This window comes from Scomber japonicus, chromosome 6, assembly GCF_027409825.1.
Source record: "Scomber japonicus isolate fScoJap1 chromosome 6, fScoJap1.pri, whole genome shotgun sequence".
Classification (NCBI taxonomy): domain Eukaryota; kingdom Metazoa; phylum Chordata; class Actinopteri; order Scombriformes; family Scombridae; genus Scomber; species Scomber japonicus.
The window spans coordinates 32,571,122-32,592,855 of NC_070583.1; the positions used below are offsets into that span (position 1 = coordinate 32,571,122).

Below are 21,734 nucleotides of genomic sequence, written 5' to 3' on the forward strand. Positions count from 1 at the left end.
CCCATTAGCAGGTTTGCCGCCTTCCTTCCATCTCTCCGTCTCCTATACTTCATCTCCCTATCTCTCTTTCACTTCCCCATCCTCTGGAGTTTAGCACTGACTCCTCTCGCTGCCCGCCGTTTCCTACTCACCTCTGGCATGAACGGCAATAACCAAACACTAAAGGAAGGAAGAGTGTGTGTGTGTGTGTGTGTCCGTGTGTGTGTGTGTGTGTGTGTGTGTGTGTGTGTGTGTGTGTGTGTGTGTGTGTGTGTGTGTCCGAGTCCGAGTCCGTGTGCCGGTGTGTGTGCATCTGGACATTGTTGAGCAGCACATCAGGAAGGAAGCAGCTCACTACGAAAAGGAGGACAGCTCTGTTTCACACACACAAACACACACAAACAGATACACAAAAACACATTTTAATGTTTTTATGAGTCCCTCGTCTTTTATTTTGGAACACTGGAAAATACGAATAGTCTCCTGAGCAGGTCACATCCTCCGTACCGCCCCTCGGCTTTAAAGGAGCAGCCTCGTCAAATATGGAGGATGAAGTGCAGACACAGAGACACAGAACAGGACTTTGGATGCACTTTAGCCTTTTCCATAGTCATCCCTGACCTTTGTGGTTTGGGACTTTAATAAATAAAAGGTTCACTAATGACTTATTAGTGTCAGTAAATGTACTAATGCTTTGCAGACTAGCTTTAAATTATTGAAAGGAACATTCTTTGTGTTGCTGTGTTGTAAAAAACCTCTTTGGCTCGTGTTTATCCTCTGCCAGACACATGCTTTGTTTAGTTAGTGAGCTCTTACATTCATCAGGTGGCCCCTTTACCATATATTTTCAACCACTTACCTCCTGGAAAAGGCCTGCAAAGCCAAAGTCCATTTATTAAATAACTATTACAACAGCAGACATACAACAAACTGTTGTTATGAGAACGTAAGGAACCCATTTAGTGATGTGATCGTTAATGTGTCTGAGTCTGCCACTGTCCATCATGGCACTCGTTAATGTTAGTAATTTGCTAAATAACAAATTTTGGTTGAGATGCTCTGCAGTCTGGTCCAATGACACATTTGTGGAGGGCTACTAATGAATTACTGCTTAGCTAAAATGATGCAAGTGTCATGCTGGAGCAGCCGAACTGAAATGCCAGTACATGGTCTACCTGATCAGTAAAACATGACTCCATGTTGTAATTATTGGTAATACCATTAGTTACAACTATAAACCCATAGAGGGCGCTCTAGAAAGAGAGATTTCCTGATATAAAGACAAGCACTCTCAGTCTTCATATCTGGTGAATTAAGGTTGGTTCACATTTTGAACATAGAGATCACAAAATGATTAGCTGATTATTTGATTGACAGAAGATAATTGAATTGTCTTAGTCCTTTTTTAAGTGAAAATAGTTGTGCTGGTTGCAGTTTTATTCACATGTGAAGATTTGAAGCTTTCTTTTTGTCATATTCGCTCTAGAAAGAGATATCTCCTCATATAAAGACAAGCAGTTTGCACTCTCACTCTTCATATCTGGTGAATTAAGGTTGGTTCACATAGAAATCACAAAAATTGAAGAAGTGCAGCAACATGTCTGAAACTAACATATCATCAATCATTTTAGTTTATTAAGTGAATTGTACCTGAGCTGCAATGATTATCTGATTATTTGATTGACAGAAAAATAAAATAGTTGTGCTGGTTGCAGCTTTATTCAAATGTGAAGATTTGAAGCTTTCCTTTTGTCATACTTGATTTCTGACTGTTGATAAGACAAAACATTTGAAAACTACACCATGAAATTCAAACTGGCATTTTCTAGAAAAAAAAAGATTAACTGAGAACAGGGAATCCGTCCTCCCCTCTTTTCATACAAACCCGAGGAGTGAACCAGAGAGTCTCATCAGTAAGGACCTGTGATCTGACTTTAGCTGTAAAAATGACGTTAATTGCACAGGTCGTAAAAACATGGTGTTAAAAACAAAGCGATCAGTCATTTGGTGTCTCCCACTTTTTGACTTTTAAGTCTTGGATCAGTCCAGAGTTGTTTCTGTGGATCTGCGGTGCATTAACAGTGAGTGACAGTGACCCTCACATGGATCAAAGGATCGGTAATTACAGTTTCAGAGTCAGACCTCAAACGAGTCCAGGGTCACTTCAGTTCTTACACAGTTGTCACTTTCTGATTAAACCACACGGCCGACAGAACTCCGTGTCTATTTTGCTGCTGGAAGCCCAGAAAAGCTGGCTCACCCTCTTTGGCCACGTCTTGTAGCCAAAAAACCAGATAATCTCCACCAATCCCCCCCACCGCCCCCCCTCCCCCGACAGCTCTGTCATCATTATTCAACACGCTTAGCAAATCAACAGCCTTGAAACATCACAGATCCACTCCGCATTTCATACTCTTGACTCTTTCCTTTCTTACCAAAGCAAAGTCATGTTTCATTCAGCTCAGTCTCAGCTTTCAAAAACCTGAATGGACATCATCGGTAGATATCAGACTACCTGCTGAATAGCCTGCAATTGTATCAGCGGTGGTAGCGTTGAAGCATCAATCGGGTTCCAGCTTAGGAGGAAACTCTGAAATTATATGTTTAACTTGTTGTTTTCGCTCACCTGCTGGGTGAAATTTATGTTGTTGATAAGTATACGTCTCATATGAGCCACACACACACACACACTTTGAGGTAGCTCAGAGTGCATTCACAGTACACACACACACACACACACACACACACACACACACTATAAGGCAAAGCAGAGTAGTGCTATCTTACTGCCCAGCATGTGAGATCTCTAAACATCAGTTGGACCTTACAGATATTTCTATAGATCAGTAGGATCTCTTCTCACATCCCCTCTATTACATTTTCTTCATCCTCTCATCCGCCTCTACTCAGTTCATGATGCTGCTGAGATGGACTATAGTTAGAAGACAGTGCGTGTTGGTATGGAAACTGGCTTATAAATTGTTCAGGTTGCCAACGTCCTAACTCGCATAGCAACCACCAACCAGCCTCTCAAAATGCTGACGTGAAGCAGCTTTTGTGAATTCTGATGAATAGAAGCTAGAAAGATGATTATTTCTTGTGTGTTTTTTTTCACACTCTGCAGGTCATGAAACAATGTTGTATTAGAGGCAGTGTGCAGTTTTTAAAGACAGACCTTCAGTTTTAAGGAGAGATGACATGATGCCCACGCACATGCCTTTTAAATTTAAGTGAAGTATAATTTGAAACGTTTTTAAACTTGGGAGTGAGTCACCTTAAGGTTTATGCTTTTGACACTAAAATCATTCGATCGGCAGATGAATACTTAAACACAAAATGGATAGGCAAGGCAAGGCAAGGCAGTTTTATTTATATAGCGCATTTCATACACAATGGCAACTCAATGTGCTTTATATAAACAAGGTAATAAAACACATCATATTGTAAGAATTCTGTAAAGAGTCTTGACCACAGCCTCAATAAACACCTGTTACTGCACTACTATCATCTATACTTGAATATTTTGCATAGTTAAAAACACTCATGGCACTCACCTGTCCAATAAAAGCATTCTTAGTAACATGTATATAGTAGGAGAACGGTATCGGCATTATTTCCCCTTCAAGATCGGAGAGCCGAGTTCAGCTCCTCAAAAAGCTCAAGCAAGTGGCCTGACAGTGCTGCTGTGACCGAGGTGTTGTTTCCGTCAGTCATTTTGGACGTGGGTGTGTCAATTTGGGTTTTCCTGCAGTCTGGCTGTGAGGTGCCAGAGTGTCCGTGTGATAAATTGGTATAGCTTTGGAGTGTTTTGCAGAGAAACAACATTTACTGGAGAAAGGGCGAGCTATTGCGGGTCCTGGCTCAGCAGCCCCCTCCTGTTTCCTGGTGTGGATCTGCTCTGCCTTCCCACCATTAGAGATGACTACATGTCACCAACCTGAATGTCTCTGGTGTCCTCTAGCTAGCCCATCTTTGCAGCTGGTGATGGCTCGGTGTCAGTACTTACTTGGCCTTGATTTTGTTGCTTCATTGAACATTTTCTTCACTTCAAGAGCTTCACTTCATCAGCCTTGAGGCTCTCAATAAGCTTAGCAGTCCTTGTTTTTAATTTTCTGAGACTACTCCACCCTCTTTCATCTGTGTTTCATCATTTATGCCTGTTTCGCCATTCAGAGGCAACTGTGGCTGGATTGCAGCTCTGTGTATGTATCTCATTTACCTCAGGTAGTTTGACCGTCATGTTTTTCCTGAGCTTATTAACTACAGACTGGCAGCTTCATTTATCTTTTCTATCAGAGCCTCATCTGTGACTGTATGGTTGCTATCACTCAGTTCAAACTGGATGCAGAAGCCAGATCGGACTGTTCCAACCAGCCTCGCCGTGGCATGGAGCTACGCAGCCTGTTCATCATCTGCAGTGATAGATTCGGTGTCTGGTCTATTTTCTCTGCGTGCAATAAGCTAATCTTCTACTTTGCCTGCAGCTCTGTTTACCAATGCTGAGCACAGTCTGTAATAAGTTACACTTTTATGTGCACACATCTTTATTTGATTTTACTATATGAAGTGCTAAAATCTCCTTTAGTTTGCACCTAGCATGGCACTAGTGTTAGCATGTTAGCCTGCTAGCATTAGTATGTTAGAACGTAGGTTATTCTGATTGAACATAGACTGATTTGATCATTAAGAGTGTACAATTTAAGCAAATATGAATTTTATTGAATTATTTATTATGTGATTGGAAAAGAACAGAATCACTAGCGTGAAGAAATGCACTTCGGCTTCCAGTTTGAAGCTGTTGTAAGGTTTCAACTTAAACTTCACTGCCTCAGTAAACAGACCAGTCTCTAATGAATGCACGATTAAATCTGAGCTGAACTGTTCCCCTTCATCCTCAACACCAGACGTCCAGAGTTTCTCTCTGAGCTTGATTGCCCTGAACGAAAAGCACTGAGTCTTGGAATATGTTCAGGAGTCCATGGAGCAGGTCGGTCCACTTCATAACTTCCTCTCAGTAATGCTCTTAATGTGGAAAGTGTGAGGCCTAGTTTAACTTCCAGGAAGTCTCAAAGGTAAAGGCCAGGACTTTAATCACAGCCTTGATGATTTCAGTCTCTGAGTAGCTCTTCTAAAGCCCAAGTTTGATCTGCTTGGTCAGGCTGGTGAAAGATAATTTGTCATTGTATCCAGTCTGCCCTGTCTGACTCCAGATCTGGAAATCTTTTCTCAAAGTCACTTCTGGTGCTGTGAGGACTGCAGGCTAATTGGCTTCTCTCTTGCTTTCTCTCTTACCAATGTTGAGCTGTTAAACTTGGTTCTCAAAGCTTCAATCTTCTCCTAGAACATGACGTGCCTCTGCCTGATCCTGCTGAGCTGTGTATATACTCCTGTTTCAAAAGGCTTTTCGTTTGTATTTCTGCTTCGTCAATAGCCTAGTTCTTGTGATGACTGAATGAATATTTGGAGATTGCCAATAAACTGCAAGATCACATAAAATTCCTCACTCCTCTTAAGTCTTATCCAAATTGCTCTAAGCTAGCTGAATCAGCCTGACGGGACTCTCCTCTTAATTTCTCCTGTTGCTTCACTGCACTTGAGACGCTGACACACATTGATGAGTGTCCACAACGCTACATTGATCTCATCCTGGAGTTGCTCCATGTCTCAGTTGTCTCGGTTCATCTCTTAAGAAAGGACTCTCTATTGTCCTGACAGTCGTCCTGACATCCAGGTGCCAGATGACTTTATTCTGCTGTCAATGCAACAAAACGAAAGTCTGGGTTGAATATCAGCTTCCCTTGTTGTTGTCTTGACTATCCTAGATCCTACGACTGGGCTAACTTGCTTCTACGGTGAAGTGTTGCAGCGCCAGGAACTAATATACCGAAGCCACTACTGCCATCTACTGGCCAAAATGAATATAACCGTATAACTTGAGGCGAAAGCGGCTGACTTTTCCAGTTAAAAATGGTGCAAAACTTTTTTTTGTTTTTTAAAGATTTTGTTGGCATGCGCTCCAACCACTCGACAACCGCCACGCCAGGCACAAATCTTTTTAAATAATAATAACCAGTAAAACAATGGTGGTGGCAGGGATCAAGGCAATAATCCAAACAAATACAATAAGACTTTTGTGAATAATCCTTGATCTTACAATCTCCAGGTGCCACATTATCAATACAAACAGTTCAGCTCTCTCTCTCTCTGTGTGTGTGTGTGTGTGTGTGTGTGTGTACGTGACTTTGCAAAGCAGGGTGTGTCATTGTCGCTTTCCTGCTGTTGTTTTACTGCTCGTGTTGTTTAAGGAAATTAGTTTGGACGAACAATAAGGTTAAGTAATATTCACGCTCTCACGCTCAGACACACACTCTTCTCCAAGCTGTTAGTCATACTGTAAACCAAGCGGTGAGCACTTCTTATCCGAGGTGCTTTTATTGTTCTGCGAGAGCATGGATTTCCAGTGTTGACGACCTCGGGCAGGAGTCACACCAGTAATCTTTGGGAGGTTTTCAACCCCATATCTACCTATAGACTTACAGTACTGATTAAACAACGCTGCAATACTACGTCACTTGAGTGGATAGATTAGTAGATACAATTCTTGTTTTACAGTGAAGAAAATAAAGAACTGGGATCATTCTTTGCACTGTTGTGGTGATCTTAGCAGCAGGCAGACGTTTGCATAGAAAATGTGACGGAAGGAGAGTAAATATTGGACTTTGCATTCATCAGGTCAAACTCCAAATGAATGCTATAGTCCTGTGTCTGCTACTGTAGATGTGCAATATGCAACATATTTGCCATCATCTGCCATTACAGTAAGAGGTGACATGATATCAGTGTTTATGGCTTCAAACGACATTGGTGTAGATTCATTTAAAATATAAATATGAATGGCTGCTTTTGATATAATGTGCGTAATATGTGCAGAATGTAAGAAAGTTGTGTGTAGCACGTAGCTGACTAATAATAGTAAGTGTAATGTGCAGAGTGTGCAAAAGTAGTTAACCCTCCTGTTGTCCTCAGGTCAAGGAAGGATAGGAGGAACGGATGAGGAAGGAAGGAAGGAAGGAAGTAACTAATGAACGTAGTAAGGAGGAAAAGAGGAAGGAAGTAAGGAGAGAAGGAAGGAAAGAAGGAAAGAAGGAAGGAGGAAAAGAGGAAGGAAGTAAGGAGAGAAGGAAGGAAAGAAGGAAGGAGGAAAAGAGGAAGGAAGTAAGGAGAGAAGGAAGGAAGGAAAGGAGTAAGGAGGGAGGGAGGAAAAGAGGAAGGGAGTAAGGAAGGAAGGAAAGGAGGGAAGAAAGGAAGGAAGGGAGGAAAAGAGGAAGGAAGGGAGGAAAAGAGGAAGGAGGGAAGGAAGGAAGGAAGGAAGTTAGGAAGGAAGGAAGTAAGGACAGAAAGAAGGAAGGAAGGAAGGAAGGAAAGGAGTAAGGAGGGAGGGAGGGAGTCAAAACAGACGGGGTCAATTTGACCCTGGAGGACGACAGGAGAAAGCTATCAATAACACACTCTGCATTAGTGGTAAGTATTATCTGGGTGAATTTGGGTCCATTGCGCTTGTGTGTGTGCGTGTGCGCGTGTGCGTGTGTGTGTGTGTGTGTGTGTGTGTGTGTGTATACTCACCCAAATTTTTAGTAAAGCCTCTTATACTTATCCCTGATCCAATCTAGCAATCTACACCTTGCATGACCATTTACTGCCTCTCTCCATCTTCTCCGGCTCCTCACGCACCACGAGCATTTCCCCAGATGCACATTGCTCATCAAGCTGAAGCAGCACCTCAAGATGGGGGCCCACTATTGTTCTGCAGGAGGAGAGGGTGTCATCAGATTTTGCAGATCCTTTTCAAGCCGGGGGTTGAGTTGCAAGCGAAAAAGAGACACTAATAATGAAAGGCAATCAAAAATGTTTCATGTCATGGTGGATTAGTTTAAAAGAATGCCGCTTAGAAAAAGCTGCTGATTCCTTGGATTTTTTTTTCTCCCTATGATTATCTTCAGAGTATATAAATTATAAAATGTTATTATATCTGAAGAGTGTCTCGTAGTGCAATCCAACAAATCCCTGCATGAAAAACAACCACAATCCACCTGAATGATGAGCTGAGATAATATAAAATAAAGATATTTCTTTTCTCTTGGAACATTATAAAATGTTTTCCTCATTTTTGCTCTCCTATACCGGCTCAGTGAGTTCAGCAGGATTAAAACCTGGTTGTGTTGTGGTTGAGAAGGCTCCTATTCATTTGACATACAGCTGTGTGTGTGTGTGTGTGTGTGTGTGTGTGTGTGTATGTGTGAGTGTGTGTGTGTGTGTGTGTGTGTGCGTGCATTGGGATGCCATTAATATAGCTCCACCATTATGTAGATTAGCCCTATTCTCCTGAGTGCACCCTCACCATTTAGAGCTTTCAATCACTGCTGTGCTTTATGGGAGTCAGGATACACACACACACACACACACACACACACACACACACACACAGTTCCATACATCGGCACTTTCAATCACTGTTTTTTATGGACATCACATACACAAATAAAACCACAGCTAATAACAGTGTATGTTGACATCATATAACCAAACACACACACCAAGGTTATTCACTGTATCCTCATCAGATTCCAGGTCCGTGCTAATCGTGTTTCGCTGCACTGCAGTTATTCAGACTACCTACTTCACCTCCCGCGTGCACGCTTGTGTGTGTTGAGTGTGAAAGGGCAATTGAGTAAGTGATCACAGGGTGAGTTTGTGTGTTGATTGCATTTGAGCAGCAGCAACAGTCTCTGTTTTAATCACCAACTTGGGATCAATACTCTATTCAGCTGAACTGCAGCAGTGAGGTTCTGAACCCTGTGTGTGTGTGTGTGTGTGTGTGTGTGTGTGTGTGTGTGTGTGTGTGTGTGTGTGTGTGTGTGTGTGTGTGTGTGTGTGTGTGTGTGTGTGTGTGTGTGATCTACATCCCAAAGTCCACAGCAGACGAGGAGATTAATATAGACAGGCTTATATCGCTTTGAACCAGCCTATCTTCAGGTGTGGGTTTGTGCTTTCCTGCTTGCTTGTGTGTGTGTGTGTGTGTGTGTGTGTGTGTGTGTGTGTGTGACCTACATCCTACATCCATCACAGACACAGTACAGAACAGATAATATGAATTGATTATCTTCTTGTGTGTGTTTTGCTGCTATTAGCCTGCGCTGGTCAATACAGGTGGACATTCTGCTGTGCTGGAATAACCTTCCACCATGTTTACAAAAACAGGCCGTCCCTGCATTTACTGGGCTATTACAATATTTTATAGCTGAGCACACCTCGATGACTCCATGAATGAAGGATTAACCTCTGACATCAGCTGCTCCTGTGAAATCTACCTCTCTGTACCTCCTCTTCTTCAAGCAATGACTCAAATTTCCTACATATGTCATGCTTGATTACAGGAAGTGATATTGTAGTCCCAGGTAAAAATAAGTATATTTTTTAGATGTTTAATGAAGACACTGATGTAAAAAAAATGCGATTCTGTTTCGGTGGTTTTTCAAATGTTCAAAGATCCGTCAATTATTTCAGTCAATTTCAGCCTCCAGTAATCAAACGCGTCACAACAGAACCCAGTTTTGATTGTTTTCCCAAACAATTAATTGTATCTTCCTGCTCAGTATATTTTCAGCATTTGAACTGAAGCAATTTAATACATTTGAATTAGAGCGACTGCTTTTTGTCTGAGGCTTGTAATCCAACACAAAGAATGTTTTCATGTGATAGCTTTCTAATTTATTCAGTTGATACGCTTCTTTTTTTTTTAGTGGTCTACATATAAAATGGCAAAAATGTTGATCATAGTTTCCTAAAGCCCAAGATCCAACCTTAAATGCAAACCTTTTTTCTGACCAACAGTCCACAACCCAAAGATATTAAGTTTCCTATCACATAAAACCAAAGAAACCATAAAATATTTATATTTAATAAACTGCAACCAGAGGATTTTAGAATTTCTTCTTAAAAAAATGTCTCAAAGCATTTCATTGATTATCGAAAATAGTTATATATAATTTTCTGTTGCTCTAGTTGTCAGATGGACGGACTGCATTAAAAGATCCTCTCCAACCTCCTTTCTTAACGTCCCATCACTACCAATATCACGTCTGAGAGGCAGCTGTCAGCGGCACGCAGGGACACTTCCTGCAGCCGATGAGACCTGCATGATGAACATATCAGCTGATTTAATGTATAGAGCTTTATAAATCTTTTAGGCCCTTTGTATTATGAATATCCTGTGTGTGTGTGTGTGTGTGTGTGTGTGTGTGCGTGTGCGTGTGCGTGTGCGTGTGCGTGTGCGTGTGCGTGTGTGTGTGTGTGTGTGTGTGTGTGTGTGCCTGGAATTTCTTGTGTTTTATTCAGAATTTCTATATTGAATCTGAAAAACAGATGATATCAAAAGCTAGTTGCAGTGCAAACATTATAGTCCATTTTGATGGCAGGACATGAGATGAAAATTGCAATGTCAAAGCCTTGTTCCTTTCTATTTTTTGTTTCTTTTTCACAGAGACAACAGCCATAATTTGCATGATCACAAGAGGAAATGGGATGAAATCATGTTTTAAAAAAAGAGAAAAGCTGAGTCTGTTTCAAAATATCTAAACAAATGCACTCCTGGCTGATATAATGGCTCTGCTTCCTTTAGGTCAAAGTGGATCCACATTGTACCTATAGTATTGTGTGTGTGTGTGTGTGTGTGTGTGTGTGTGTGTGTGCGTGTGTGTGTGCATGCATGTGTGTATCCTGCTGGTATATACACACTGACAATAGGAAACTGAAACATGGGGAGGGTTGAGGGAGGCAGTAAGACCCAGAGGAAGAGCAGAGAGAGAGAGAGAGAGCGAGAGAGAGAGAGAGGGAGTGAGAGAGAGAGAGGGAGGGAGGGACTATGTTCATTCTCGGCTCTATGCGTTGCAGCTCGTGGTGATAGCGCGCCAGTGTGCGTCTCAGCCTAGCCGGTGCGAGTGTGTGCACTGGTGCGTCGCTCGCTGTGTGTGCGCGAATGTGTGTGTGACTCCAGCGCTCGCTCTCTCTCTCTCTGCGTACGACAGGTGGAGATGACATGACTGCGCTCGAGAGGAAGAAAGGGAAGGACCTGTAAGGGCTATACACACACACACACACACACACACACACACATAGACACACATAAACACACACACACACACTTTTTCCCCCTACATTCCCTCACACACACCTTTTGAATTCCTGCACTCCTCACTTCAGGGAAAAGATAAGTTGCTCTATGTGTGTGTGTGTGTGTGTGTGTGTGTGTGTGTGTGTGTGTGTGTGTGTGTGTGAAGGCTCTTTTTTTCTTCCAGCAGCTTTATCACTCAGGTTGTAACAGCTGACTTCATGTGTGCACAGGAGACAAACACACACACACACACACACACACATGACCTGACTGTTGTGTGTTTTTTTTTTTTTTTTTTTGTTGATGCTTCCAGACGCGGTCAGCAAGTGTTTCTGCGTCCAGAGGAGAGTTCAGCAGCTCCAGCCCTGACGACCAGACAGTCCATCACGTTGTCCGAACAGCTCCAGGTAGGATCCACCTTCTCCTTCTCTACTCCTCTCCTCCTCTCCTCTCCTCGCTGTCTGAAAAACAGGATGCTATAAGCTGGATGCCCTCTGCCCTCTTCTCTCTTCCCCCTCTTCCCTTTTGTCCACTGTGTAATAACTACAGGTAGAGACTGTAATAGGCTCTGGTTTATCTCTGCTCTCCAGGTTCTTCCTTTATGACATCACACTCACCAACATTCCGAGGAAGATTCTATTTTTTTTTTTTGAGTGCCTCCTGTCTTGTTCTCTTTTTTTAATCTTTCTTTGTCTGTCACACTTTCAGACACACACTTTTGTCTTCCCTTATTATTATTATTATTATTATTATTATTATTTGCTCGCCGTTCTTTTTTTTGGGGGGAACAATGAACTTTTGTGTAGAGGAGGTAAGTTTCAGTCTCCTGTTGCTGCAGCTTTTTTGTCTTTTGCTGATTAAGTCTGTGAGACACTTATTGCCTGGGGATTCTGTGTGTGTGTGTGTGTGTGTGTGTGTGTGTGTGTGTGTGTGTGTGTGTGTGTGTGTGTGTGTGTGTGTGTGTGTGTGTGTGTGTGTGTGTGTGTGTGTGTGTGTGTGTGCTTATAGCCTGTATTTATGTGTGTGTGTGTGTATGTGTGTGCTTATAGCCTCTGTGTGTGTGTCTGTGTGTGTGTGTGTGCGTGTGTGTGCACTTATAGCCTGTATTTATGTGTGTGTGTGTGGGTGTGTGTATCTATATGTGTGTATGTGTGTGAGAGAGAGAGAGAGAGAGAGAGAGAGAGAGCTCAGATAAAAGACAGAGAGATAAAACATAAAACAGTCATAAACATGAAAGAGAGGAAATTAAAGACAGTGACATTTTTATTTGAATGGCGGATGAGGGCTTGTGCACAATTGTCTATTTGCGTGTTACATACTTGTTTGTGTGTGTGTGTGTGTGTGTGTGTGTATATATATGTGTGTGTTTTAGACTTCTATGTTTGTTTTTTTGAGTTGATGAAATTTTTTATTGTAGTAATTTTCATATGTTTGTTTGTTTTTTGGTTCTCCAACATCTTGTTTTGTTCTCTCTCCTTCTTTTGTGTTTCTATGATTTGCGACATAGCAAATATGTACAATTTCAAATTGCCTCGCTCTCTTTGCAATCCCACATGTGCCATCCAGCAGGATTAGTACGAGTGTGCGTGTGTGTGTTTGTGTTTGTGTACTGGAAGTGAGAACAAGAGTACCATTTTAAATTAAAAAAAAAAAAAAAATAGAAGAAAAAGTTTGATTTGCAGCCAGTGCTGACATGTTCTGCACAGATCCAATTACCTAAACGGATGTGTGCACTCATTGACATTGACACGACCCTCCCTCCCCCTCGCCCACACACACACACACACACACACGGGTCAGTGACGTTTTAGGATTTCAAAACAAAAAAAAACTAAAAATGTAGCAGCAGGCCAGTTTCAACATTTTTTTAGTAGATTTAGATGTGAACTTTTTAAGTTTACATGTGCCCCCTCAAAAAAGTAACACGTTTACCTTTTTTTATTGCTATTAATGGAATTCACACCAAAAAAATGTCATTCGGTAAAACGAAATTATTTCAAGATATTAAGATAAATATTAAAATAAATGTAAATGACCCAATCACAAATAGTTCATAATTTACATGTTACTTTATGCTGAATCCATGGCTAGTTACAAAATTTCCATATTATAAAAGTACTATATGATATTTTGTCTTTTAAGGCTAGAGCGCTCCATCTGTTGAGATTTTTTTCAATTTTTTTCCCTTTTTTTTCTGTAAAAACTAAAATATGTTGCCAAATCATGTCAAACTTCATATTGTATTACCTCTTACACAGTTATTTTCTCATGTAGGCCAATTATCACAATATGCTGTACATTTTGTATTAAATTTTGAATAAAATCTCTGTTTTACCGTATGACATTTTGTTTTACCAAATGACATATGACCCCTTCAATTGAATTTCCTATTTGTTTCTTTTGAATTGGTATACTGATATAGGATAATTCTGCATCTAAAGAGGTTCAATAATGATGAATCCTTTTTTAATGTTTAAATCATAGTTTTTACATTATTATTTGTTTGTAAACCGTTGTATGTAAAATCCCCTTGCAATTAATCAGACACTGGCTGAAACAGTTATGGGATTCTGTTCAGCAATACAAAAGATACAAAAGGCTTCTTAACTGAACCTTTTATTAAAATGAAACAACAGACAGACAATAGTACAACAACAGACAATAATAAACAACAGTTTTATAGTATTGTTTTGGATCTAATATGACAGTCAGTTGTAACAGTCAGCATCTACAGTTTTACTTCCGAGTTCAATTCATTCCATTTTATTTGTAAAAACGCAACTGTGTGAATTGTTAAAATTAATTTATCTAATAAACTGATTTGTGAAAGATTTTAAACGTATTACAGTGAAACAGAAATTATCCCTCCACCCTCAGTCTCAATCCAATTGAAATAAAAAACCACTGAGGAATGGATGGGTTGGTTGGTGTGGCTCTCAGATAGACAGAAATTTGTCCCAGTCCTCATCTAATAGCCTTGAGCTTCGGCTTGTGGACGGCTCTGGTTCTGAGATGATTGCTTTCACATCAGACTGGAAGTAGAATATGACATCAGAGACCTCGGGCCACGTGAAGGTGTTATTTTTTCCTATTTGTCTCATGTCTCACCTTGTTGGAAAGAGGCATCTGTTAAAAAAACAATAACATATTAAATGTTACAGCTGGAAATGGTTAGTTGGATGATTCTGAATAGGCTCAACATGCAGTGAAAGAAAGCAGTTCACTAGTACATAAATAAATATAGCTACAAACAGCAATGTGGCTGTCTAGCAGTATAGTCAGTGCCCTCTTCAGGTCAAACATCACCTAACTTGTATGTGTCCTCAGAAGTAGCGCCCTCACTCATTTACCAAGTTTGGAATGTTAAGCACCACTCATTAGCTTTTGTTCAAAAATTGTTTTACTTTCAATAGGAAAGTCCAATATTGCAGGAAATGGCGCCCCCTACAGGTAAAAAGGCATGCAATTGATGTTGCATCCTCCGAATAGGGTAGAACATCCAAGTACCAAATTTGGTTTCAATAGGTGAAAGTGTTGTTGAGATATAAGCGTTTTTACAAGCTACAGTATAGCGCCCCCCAAAGGTCAAAGGTCATAATTTACTTTGCCCCTTCACGACTGAGTCCCAAGGTGCATCTTCAGAATAGGGTAAATTGTCCAAGTACCAAATTTGGTTTCAATAGGTGAAAGTGTTGTTGAGATATAAGCGTTTTTACAAGCTACAGTATAGCGCCCCCCAAAGGTCAAAGGTCAAAGGTCATCATTTATTTAGCCCCCTCACGACTGAGTCCCAAGTCTACAAGCCAACTTGAGTCGATACATCAATGTGTTCCCGAGATATATGGGATATATGGGAACACTGTCATATGGGAAAACAGCATGTCATTCGGACAAACGTTTTACCAACTGACAAATTTTGTTTTGCCGAATGACAAATTATGAATTTTTCATTCCTAGCAGGCAGCAGATTGGCCACCTTGTACCAACATTGACTTTGACCTTAACTTTTTAACATCAAATTTCATATTTAAAAAAAAAAATCTTAATCAAAAACTTTATAAACACTTAAATAATGTTTGACCGAATGACACCCAAATCTGTGACACATGGTATGACACTTACAAAAGGTGAAATTAACTTAAATTTAGGAGCAAAACTTTAAACTTACCTTCTACTTGGGTGGTCTTCAGGGGTCTTCTGAGCGATGACATCATATGTCACATGACAAGAGTCAAGAGTCTACAGTTCAAAATGGCCTCCAATCTTCGTTTTACCGAATGACATTAGGGAAAATGTGGCTTCATGGAACAAATTGTTTTTGTTATTAATGATGCTTTTAAATGGTCTATTCTCCAAAAACTTTACAATGTTTATCTAAAGACTTAAAAAAATATGCCAAAGATAAAATTTGAAGATTTAAAAATATTTTTAATAAGTTTAATAACATTTCTTTTTATTGACATTAAGCGAGTGCCGTTATACCGTATGACATTTTGCGCATTTAACACGATAAAGGTCAATCAGTTTAAAATTTTTCATGCAATTATGACTTGTTATTAAAAGAGTGATATGAGATAAATGGATTTAAACAAGTTTATGAATTTTTTTTACAAAAATATTAAATTAATTGCCCCCGGAAGTAAAAATGTAGGCGTCACGTCACTGACCCACACACACACACACACACACACAAATATATTGCCATTCATACATGAAAGAGATAATTTACTTCATAAATTATTCTGTTATGGATCCCAAATCCCAAAATAAATACTTAGTAATAAACAGAATTTATACATATGTAGTACTGCAATTGTGTATTTTACTCTGTGTGTGTGTTTATGCCTGTGTGTGTGTGTGCAAGTGTTTTTTTTTGTGTGTGTGTGTGTGTATCTCAATTTATCAACCCAACTCCCATCACATGAATTTCAAATGTGCTGTCCTATATTTAGTCTTTTGTGTGTTTCATTGCGATGCTGGATTTGTTTTATTTAATCAGCCTTTAGTTATACAAGCCTGTGTGTGTGTGTGTGTGTGTTTCTACGTGTCTGTGTGTGTGTGTGTGTGTGTGCGCGCGTGTGTGTGTGTGTGTGTGTGTGTGTGTAATGCTACTGTCTGTCTCTTGTTCTGCTTTCTGTATATGCACTTCAAATTCCGCATTCAGCTTTGTATTGCAGAAAGTCTGGTCCGGCTGCATTCCTCTCGTACAGCCTTTGTGTTTACGTAAACGCTTCGTTGCTCGATGGCTCGCTGCTCAAGTGTCATCAATACTGTAAAAGTCTGTGATTTGGCTGCTGGTGTGTGTGCGGCGCCACCTGCAGGAGCTGCTTGAAAGAAATTGTAGGTCTCAAAAGGTGCATGCAAAATGATTCAGATCAGTTTTTCCTCTTTTTTTGGTGATGTCATGACTCTCAGATTATGACATCATGACATGTTTGCTGTCTACAAATGTTTAGTTGTGTCTTTGCAGAGTCATGAATGCGTGTGTGTGTGTGTTTGTGTGTGTATGTGTGTGTGTGTGTGTGTGTGTGTGCGTGTGTTCCTTTGATGGTGCGAGTGAACCAATAGGGCAGTGAAAGCAGCAGGTTAATCTCTTCTCAGTCTGCAGCAGAACAGATGTGAGGATTAATTTGTCAGGGAATCGGGGTGGTGCTTACACGCCTGTGTGTTTGTGAGAGAGAGGGACCGCCGAGCTCCACCAAAAATCAACAGAATAAATGTTTTTGTGTGTATCTGATATATGGATTTTCCTCCATATTGACACATTCTGTGCTTCAACACTGAGATCTCACTCATGCATTGGATGTGTGTTCGTCTGTATTGTATATGCAAGTCTTTTTTTCACTTTCGCTTTCTATGTGTGTGTTTCTCTCGCTCATGCTGCAGCATTTCACACAATGACTGAAAAAGTGTGAAAGCAAAAGGCAGGTGTGCAAGGTCGGCATACATACAGGGGAATTCACATTCTTCAATGCATGCTGCCTTTTTCTAATGTTTTAGTAACACACAGAAAAACCCACTACAGACTTCAGCAGTGTGTAGACAGCAGTGTGTTCTACCTGACATTGATTTCAGCATTTTGGAGAGGACCAGATACACAACCTTAGGCTTCAAGACGAGAGAGGAAACATCTGTGTAACATACAGTTAGCTTTTTAACATTAAGCTAAAGGTTAGCTGCCCAGTATATTTCATCCAGTATTTTCATGGCACATGATACGGGGGCCACATGTTATGACATTCTAATGTTAGCATGACCGTATAGTGCAAATTAAAAGTAAATTAAATCGTAACTCACCCTCCATGGTGGAAAACTCATGAGTGTGCAGGCTGAGTTTGCCAAAGTGTATATTGAGGTGGAAAAAGGTCATTTGAACTGAACAAACAAACGCACATAATTATTTCTGTGTGTAGGTGTGTGTAGGTGTGTGTGTGAGTGTGAGTGTGAGTGTGAGTGTGAGTGTGTGTGTGTGTGTGTGTGTGTGTGTGTGTGTGTGTGTGTGTGTGTGTGTGTGTGTGTGTGTGTGTGTGTCCAAGAGCTCCATACAGTCGCGCTCCATATAGACTGACTTTAATGACGCTTTGCTCTGCCTATCACTTTAAAGTGTTATTAGGAAGGAAGGATGGAAGGAAGGAAGAAAAGGAGGGAAGGAGGAAGGAAGGATGGAAGGGAGGAAGAAGGAAGGGAGGGAGGGAGGAAGGAAGGAAGGAAGAAAAAGAGGGAGGAAGGAAGGATGGAAGGACAGATGGAAGGGAGGAAGACAGAAGGAGGGAGGAAGAAAGGGAGGAAAGGAAAGGAGGAAGGAAAGGAAGGAAGGATGGAAGGACAGATGGAAGGGAGGAAGACAGAAGGAGGGAGGGATGGAGGAAAGAAGGGTGGGAGGGAGGAAGGGAGGGAGAGAGGAAGGACAGAAGGAAAGAAGGAAGGAAAGAAAGATAGAAGGAAGGAGGAAGGACAGACGGAAGGAAAGAAGGAAGGGAGGAAGGAAAGAAAGAACAGTCAAAACAGATGGGGTCAATTTGACCCGGGAGGACGACAGGAAGGTTAAAGTCTTCTCATGTTCAGTTTGGGGACAGACAGGAGTCTCTGCTGGAGGAGAATGAAAAGATCCCTCAGGGTATAAAAAATAAAGACGTCCATTATGACGACTGTTGCATTAGCTGCACCGTACATGTGTTGGCAAGCCCTCGTGAGCGTGCCCGTCCTTGTGATGGAATTGTTCATCTGATCTGATCACAAAGATTTGCTTTAATGATGCCAGATCACTGTTTTTGCTTCTCTTGGTCTGGATACAGTCATAACACTCGAGATGAAACAATACATTTCTTGTTCTTATAACCGTGCTGCTGCTTCTACTCTTCTACTCTTCTACTCTTCTACTCTTCTACTCTTCTACTCTTCTACTCTTCCTCCGCTGATTGCACTCAGAGCTGTGCATGTTTATCCCCCATCGTTTCATTTAGTCACTTTAACCCTCCTGTCGTCCTCCCGTCTGTTTTGACTGTTCCTTCTTTCCTCCCTTCCTTCTTTCCTTCCTTCTGTCTGTCCTTCCTCCCTCCTTCTCTCTTTCTTTCCTCCCTTCCTTCTTTCCTTCCTCCATCCTCCTTTCTACCTTCCTTCTGTCCTTCTTTCCTTCCTCCCTCCCTCCCTGTTTTCCTCCATCCTTCCTTCCTTTCCTTCCTTCTTTGCTTTCCTCCCTTCCTTCTTTGCTTTCCTCCCTTCCTTCTTTCCTTTCCTTTCCTTTCCTTCCTTTCTTCCTTCCCTCCTTCCTTCTTTCTTCCTCCCTTCCATCCTCCTTCCATTAAAGATTTGCTTTAATGATGCCAGATCACTGTTTTTGCTTCTCTTGGTCTGGATACAGTCATAACACTTGAGATGAAACAATACATTTCTTGTTCTTATAACCGTGCTGCTGCTTCTACTCTTCTACTCTTCCTCCGCTGATTGCACTCAAAGCTGTGCACGTTTATCCCCCATCGTTTCATGTAGTCACTTTAACCCTCCTGTCGTCCTCCCGTCTGTTTTGACTGTTCCTTCGTTCCTCCCTTCCGTCTGTCCTTCCTCCCTCCTTCTCTCTTTCTTTCCTCCCTTACTTCTTTCCTTCCTCCACCTTCCTTCTGTCCTTCTGTCCTTCTGTCCTTCCTCCATCCCCTTTTCTACCTTCCTTCTGTCCTTCTTTCCTCCCTCCCTCGCTCCCTCCCTGTTTTCCTCCATCCTTCCTTCCTTCCTCCCTTCCTTCTTTGCTTTCCTCCCTTCCTTCTTTCCTTTCCTTTCCTTCCTTTCTTCCTTCCCTCCTTCCTTCTTTCTTCCTCCCTTCCATCCTCCTTCCATTAAAGATTTGCTTTAATGATGCCAGATCACTGTTTTTGCTTCTCTTGGTCTGGATACAGTCATAACACTTGAGATGAAACAATACATTTCTTGTTCTTATAACCGTGCTGCTGCTTCTACTCTTCTACTCTTCCTCCGCTGATTGCACTCAAAGCTGTGCATGTTTATCCCCCATCATTTCATTTAGTCTGATGTGCAGAAGGAGAGCAGGTAGGAGTTCATTGTCTCGCTCAAGGGCACAACAACAGGACGTGCAGCTGAGATAGTGATGGAGTCTGTAACAGAAGATTAAATAGGAACCAAAAATGTTGTTTTCTTCTTCATTCATTTTAACCCTCCTGTCATCCTCCCGGGTCAGATTGACCCCGTCTGTTTTGACTTGTTCCTTATTTCCTCCTTTCCTCATTTCCTTCCTTCCTTTCTTCCTCCCTCCTTCTCTCTTTCCTTCCTCCCTCCTTTCCTTCCTTCTTTCCTCCCTCCTTTCCTTCCTCCCTTCTTCCTTCCCTCCTTTCTTTCTTCCTTCCTTCCTTCCTTCATTCCTCCCTCCTTCTCTCTTTCCTTCTTCCCTCCTTCCTTCCTCCCTCCTTTCCTTCCTTCTTTCTTCCCTCCTTTCCTTCCTCCCTCCTTTCCTTCCCTCATTCCCTCCTTTCCTTCCTTCTTCCTTCCTCCCTCCTTCCTTCCTCCTTTCCTTCCTTCCTCCTTCCTTTCCTTCTTCCTCCCTTCCTTCTTTCCTTGACTCGAGGACGAGGGTTAAACCATGTGAGTCCACCCCTTCAATTCACATGAAGAAATTAATAACTGCATACATTTCAAATGTAAATGAAAAATAAATGCATATATATATGTGTTTGGCTCCAGGCAAAGCTTAAGTTAAAACCAGCAGAAACCAATAATAGATAAAGATCAATTCATTCCACCATAACTGAATCTATCACAGTCAGAGTCGGACGTCATCAACCAGCTTCGCTCCCCCTTCACCTCTGAGCCAATTCCCACATTGTCAATTTGAAAAAGGGGTTAGGATTTTGCCCTCTGGATCTGACGGTGGTCATTTCAGCTTTATGTGCGATGGTCCATGTGCATTTCTTCTTTTCCACTCTGCTTTTATTGCTAATGTGAGAACCAGCAGTAAGCAGCAAATACATAGCCTGATATTAAACGCATCTAGTCAAGCTCATGCAGCAGTGGAGCCCGTTGTCAGTGAGCAATCTACACTTAATACTGGAACAAATTATATCCAATGGCAGCAGACTGGTGTAGTAGGGAGGTAGTCCGCCACTGTACTGTAACTGAAATGGTTGAGCAGCCACTACAGGGTCTCATTCAACAGATAAACACTGTATGATTATCCTCAAATTCAACAGGAGCAGTGTTTCTGTTAAATATCCTGTGATATTAAATGACACTGATGCAACCTTTGTTTTTCATTTAGGTGACCCCACACTTACACCTCATACCAAAAACATATTAATGCTTTACATTTAGAACACATGCACTGAAGCTTTAGGCAAAGATTTCATGCTTTTAACAGAAACACAAAGCTCCACTGAACAGATAGAAATATGTGGAGTGGCAGGAAAGAAGACAAATATGATTTGCATAACATTAATGTCAATTACAGTTTGCAAGTGAAACATGGGCGATGTCTGTATGAAGACAACAGATATTCAGTTCTCCTTTTTTTAATATTTTTGGGGCTTTTTGCCTTTATTGTACAGGTTATTAGAGAGAGAGAGAGACAGGAAATGGGAGGCAATGACACGCAGGATAGGACCGCTCGGTGCGGGATTCGAACCGGGATCGCCTGCAGTGAGGACTGTAGCCTCAACACATGGGGTGGTCTTCTACCCACTGAGCTAAATGCCGCCACTTCTCCTTTTTTAAAGGATCCTGAAGCTTCACAGCTTTCACAGTCTGTCTTAAAACAGGTGAAACTGAAACAGGCTGTGCTTCCAGTAATCATTCCTCGTGTGCATACCGGTCACTAAAAGAGCCATACTCAATGTCTTTTCAATGGTGGACAAAATCTGCTGTCCTCGTTTTGTATAAAAATATATTATTAAGTTCGGCGGTACATATTAGTCAAATCAAGTCCATATTTTTCAAATTTACAGCCTTTTTTAGCATGAATTTCCATCTTTTTTATTATTTTCCACCCACCACAGTTCAGCAGGGAAACACAAAGAGGGAATTTAAACTCTTAACTTTGGAAGATATCCTTTTGATTTTTGTAACACTTCAGATAAACTAGATA

General features: G+C 41.2%; 1 protein-coding gene across 1 annotated transcript in view; it reads left to right on the forward strand.

Annotated features, from left to right (window-relative positions):
* Positions 1–21,734, forward strand: part of LOC128359969 (cGMP-dependent 3',5'-cyclic phosphodiesterase) — a 238,018-nt gene that overhangs the window by 63,164 nt on the left and 153,120 nt on the right. Inside the window, exon 2 of the mRNA XM_053320282.1 lies at positions 11,463–11,556. Coding sequence (XP_053176257.1) covers positions 11,463–11,556 — 94 coding nt within the window. The remainder of the gene's footprint in view (positions 1–11,462; positions 11,557–21,734) is intronic.